Raw genomic sequence first — 5,035 nt, 5'->3', positions numbered from 1 at the left:
TTGTGAGATTCAGCTGTACTCCGACCTTTCCACACTCACAGTCGAAGTCGGCCAGCATTTGTACCACTTGGCTAATGTTTGGTGTTATTAGAACCATGTTGTCAGCGAAGCAGAGGTGGTGTAGTTGTCGACTGTCTATCTTCACTCCTATTCCTTCCCAGTCCAGTTGTCACATGAGGTTCTCGAGGGTGGCACTGAAGAGTTTCGGTGAAATGGTATCACCCCACCGAACCCCTCTCTTGACATGGATGATCATTTCCTTGTAGAATGGTGAGATCCTGGTAGTGAATCTGTAACACAGCTCATGGAGGATCCTGATGTATTGTATTGTCTACAATTTATCTATTTCGATATAAAATTAACATTTATTATACCAGAAGAGATAGCTCAACAAGCTGAGAATATGGCGCATTCAGGAAACAAGGCTTTCTACTCTGTACTGTAGGTTCTCTGAGCACTCCAGTAGAGTCCTATGAGAACTAAGCCTAATGTGGCCCCTGAGAACCACTGGTTGTGCCACAAAAATAATTTTAAAATTATTATGGATCTTCTTTTCCTCAGTTTGTGGGGTGAGAGAGAGAAAGAGAGAGAGAGACAGAGAGAGACAGACAGACAGACAGACAGATAAACGAACACAGGCAGGAGAAAGAAAGCACAAGTGAGAGGCAAAGAAAAAGAAAAATACTGTCCTTTTACATGTGTATGACTGAGTAATTCTTTACAATGCTAATACAATTGGATTTATTAAGTTCATTATTGTTGATCCTTTTTAAAAAATTTTTTTTTAATTTTTATTACTGTTGATCCTTTTTTCCCTATTCTCTTTAAGCATTTATATAATTTTGGAGTTTCTTGCTTAGAATTGAATTCAATTGTTAGCTTCCTATGTTTTATCTTTTTCATCTTTTTAAATTTTTTCCTCCCTCTCCTTTTCCTTTTTTCTTCTATCTTTTATATCTTTTTATCTTCTTTCTGTTATGTCTTTATAAGTTGGTAAATAAGGAAATAATTTACCTAAACATACATGGATGGGCTTACAGAATCTCTCATCTTACTAATTTTGTAAGCTATCCTTTTTATACTTTTGGAGTGATAGCACAGCGGTAGGGCGTTTGCCTTGCATGCAGCCAATATGGCCGACCCGAGTTCGATTCCTCCGCCCCTCTCGGAGAGCCTGGCAAGATACCGAGAGTATCTCACCTGCACGGCAAAGCCTGGCAAACTGCCCGTGACGTATCCGATATGCCAAACACAGTAACAACAAAGTCTCATGATGGAGACGTTACTGGGCCCGCTCGAGCAAATTGATGAACAATGGGAGAACCGTGACCGTGACATTTTCTCCATATATTAAAACAATTTTTATGAGATTTATTTTTTTCACATCTTTAAATGTACTTATAGGATTAGTAATAAAGTCACCTCTTCATTCCTATTTGACTTCTCATTTCACCCCCTCAATTATAAAACTATAATTCTCACCAGTTGTTTCTTTCTTATAAGTAACATTTGTCTTTATTTTAAAGTATGATGTCTTTTAAAATACATTTTTAGAGGGCTTAGGAATGTAGTTCAACAGTAGATTGTTTTCTTTGCATGTATGACACCTTGAGTTCAACCCCTAGCTGTATCAGAAAAAATGTAAAAAAAATAAAACCAATATCTGTTATTTGCATAATTTTTCTCATGTTTTAATTTTTTAAATTCTAAAGAGCATAATTAAGTAACATTAGTTTCAGTCTTTTATAACTAATTATAATGATTTTAAACTAAAATCTCTGTGGTGCATATCAAATATTTTTACTTTTAGAGATCAAATAGAAAAGTAGACAAAATATATAATGAAATTAGGTCAGGAAAGATACACATGAAATGGTAAGAGATCATTTGTGGAGTATGAAAATGCATGATAGAATTTCCTAGTAGGTAATCAGAAGTACTTTCTTGTGCATGATTAATATAGAAAATATAATTTACTTTTTATCATCGATTATTCATTCTACTGCGTTCATTTTAACTAAAGAAAAAAATTTTGCTATCTATAGTAAGTTAAAAATGCTATTATGTTTTAAGCCCAATGAAGTACATAATTACTCAAAGATGTAACACATTCTGCAAAACATAAAACAAGGTACAAAGAGAGTGTACAGTCAATGAGAGATTTCATTCTTTAAACCTGATTTTCCCCTTCCTTTGTATAGCTTATATTTTATGTCAAAGGATTTTTTGTCACAGGATTTTTATGAAAGAGAATGTGGTGAGTATCTGAAAACAGAATAGTGTTAAAAGAAATTTTAAATCATTTAAAATGATTTTGCTACCAGTTTTACTACCAATTATGCTTTCTACCTTGAGAATATATATTATGTATATATTAACTCTGGTTGAGGACTTAATGATATGAGCTTATAGTAAAATTCTTAAAATCCATATCATCAAGCAATAGTAGGTAAATATCAGAACTAATTCCTACACATAAACCAGAATAAAAAGAAAGTTTATTACATGATATTCAGACTGTGAAAATTGTTGCAAAGTAAAACAAAGTAAAAACAGAGGAACAACAAAAGACATGACTTTTTCTTAGATGAAAAAAGCAGAACTAAAGAACCAAACTAAACTAAACTAAACTAAAGCAGAACTCAAGGAACCATATATCAGAATTTGAACCTAGGACTCCCATCTGCAAAGCATGCACACCATACCTTTGAACTATATTACAGTCCAACGTTTCTTGTATAGTAGCCAAAATATAAGAATAAAGACAATGTTTTTGGTTAGAGAACAGTGAATGTTACTTCAACAGGAATCTATTAATTTCTCTTACAGAATAGTTTCTCCTAGTGAACAGTTTCAATTTCAGTTATTGTTACTCTTTTTTCTCTTTGTTATAACTTTGCTGGGCACAAATATTGTTGACTAAGGTTGTGTATAACTTCTCTCTTCTCTTGTTAAATACATCCTTAACTGGCTACCTAACTACATACTTTACTTAGAGTACAAATCTATATTTTTATTTCGTTGATTTCACAGTGCTGTATTCTAGAACTGAAAATAGATTTATATCTTTACTTGACATCTGAACATAAATACATATACCTTAATTCAATAGTCAGCTCCTTTTAGAGTACTTTGAATATTTGATATGATTTAGTTATTTTCTTCAGCTCATGCATAGAATTTTTATACATTTTTGATGATAGTTCTCTATTTTTTTTACTTTATTTGTATATCATGCCACTAAACTACCTTAATGTTTCTTATGTAACTTTGTCTAACCACCACTTAGAAAAATTCCTAGTATTTCTCCATAAAATGTTGACTGGAAGAACAAAATGAGGAAAGCAAAACTTATATTTTTTTAATCATGTCAGTGCATGCTCATACTGGTTACTCTCTTTGGAAACAGTTTGAGGAAAGCTTTACGAATTTGTTTGGTCTTCACACTATATATGATGGGGTTCATCACTGGAGGAATTAAGAAATGGATATTGGACATCAGTGTATGGACATATGGAGGAGCATTATGGGCAAACCGATGCACCAAAGCCAATATGACCCAGGGTGTGTAGAAAATTGCAACAGCACCAATATGAGAAATGCAGGTGCTAAATGCCTTAGATCTCTCTTCAGGAGAGGCAATGCTGAGAATAGACTTGATAATCAGCACATATGAAAGGAAAATGCAGGGAATGTCTATACCTGATGTCAGAATGAGGGCAACTAAGCCACAGATGCTGTTCACCTTGACACTTGAGCAAGAACACTTAAGCACATCAGGATGGTAGCAGTAGGAGTGAGAAAGAACATTAGGCCCACAGAAGGACAGCCGCTTAAGAAGTAGGAGCAAGGGCATCAAGTTGACCAACATTCGGACATAAATCACCACACCAGCTTTGATGATTCTAGAGTTAGTTAGAATCATAGCATATCTTAGAGGGTTGCAGATGGCAACAAAGCGGTCAAAAGCCATGGCCAAAAGCACAGAGGATTCGATGAGGGTGAATCCATGCAGAAAGAACATTTGAAGAATGCAGCCATCTAGACTGATAATCCTAGCGTTGAACCAGAGTACACCCAGAGTTGTGGGGAGAGAAGAAATCGTGATGCCCATATCGGTGGCAGAGAGCATGGAGAGGAAATAGTACATGGGCTCATGGAGACTTGAGTCTGTGACCACCACATACAAAATAGTACTGTTGCCTAATAGGGAGGCAACACATAGGCAGCAAAAAGGGATCGAAAACCAAATGTGAAAAGCTTCTAGTCCTGGAACTCCAGTTAGGAAGAAAGTTGCAGGAGTAAAGTTTCCAGTGGATAGCATGACGGGCTGCTGAGTATGCCTCTCCCTTTCAGTAAATTCCTGCAATGACACATTTTATTCAGTGACAGTTACTCTTTGTCAAGCAATTTGAATTGATTTACTTATTATTTATCGTATCATCCTTACAGTTATTTTAGAGGTGGCTATTTTTAAAACATGTTAAGGTATGATAAAATTGCAGTTATATATTTATAAATGCTCAACCACATTCAACAAATAACACTATAATACAAATGACTAAAATAAATATATTTAGAACTGGTTTAATTTCTCAATATTTAATCTGTCCCCAGACTGACAAGTCTATTCCTCCTCTCCACATTCAACAAATAACACTATAATAAAATGATTAAAATAAATATATTTAGAACAGGTTTAATTTCTCAATATTTAATCTGTCCCCAGACTGACAAGTCTATTCCTCCTCTCCTGCATGAAATGTTTTGTTGTTCTAACAGTTAAGCAAAGTAACATGATGAATGAGCATGGTCTTTCTCAGGTCAAGGCAGAGGTAAAAATAAAATTAAGTGCTCAAAAATTAAGGTCAATTATACTCTAAAGAGTGTGCAGAGGTTAACACACAAGTCTTGAATGTGATGGACTCTGATTCTATTGCTGGTACCACATGATTCCCTGATTACTACTCGGTGTGGCCCTGGAGAAAACCTTGCTCTTCTGGGGTGGCTTGGACAATCCCTGACAGTGCAACAT

The 5,035-nt window shown here is 34.9% G+C and overlaps 1 protein-coding gene across 1 annotated transcript; it reads right to left on the bottom strand.

Moving 5' to 3' along the window:
- Positions 1-3,370: 3,370 nt before the first annotated feature.
- Positions 3,371-4,324, bottom strand: LOC130025480 (olfactory receptor 51F1-like). Its single transcript, XM_056116414.1, has one exon. It carries the CDS (start codon positions 4,322-4,324, stop codon positions 3,371-3,373), a length of 954 nt encoding a protein of 317 aa, XP_055972389.1.
- Between the last annotated feature and the right edge of the window lie 711 nt (positions 4,325-5,035).

This window comes from Sorex fumeus, unplaced genomic scaffold, assembly GCF_029834395.1.
Source record: "Sorex fumeus unplaced genomic scaffold, SorFum_2.1 ptg000030l, whole genome shotgun sequence".
Lineage (NCBI taxonomy): Eukaryota > Metazoa > Chordata > Mammalia > Eulipotyphla > Soricidae > Sorex > Sorex fumeus.
This window is presented reverse-complemented; position numbering and strand designations above follow the sequence as displayed.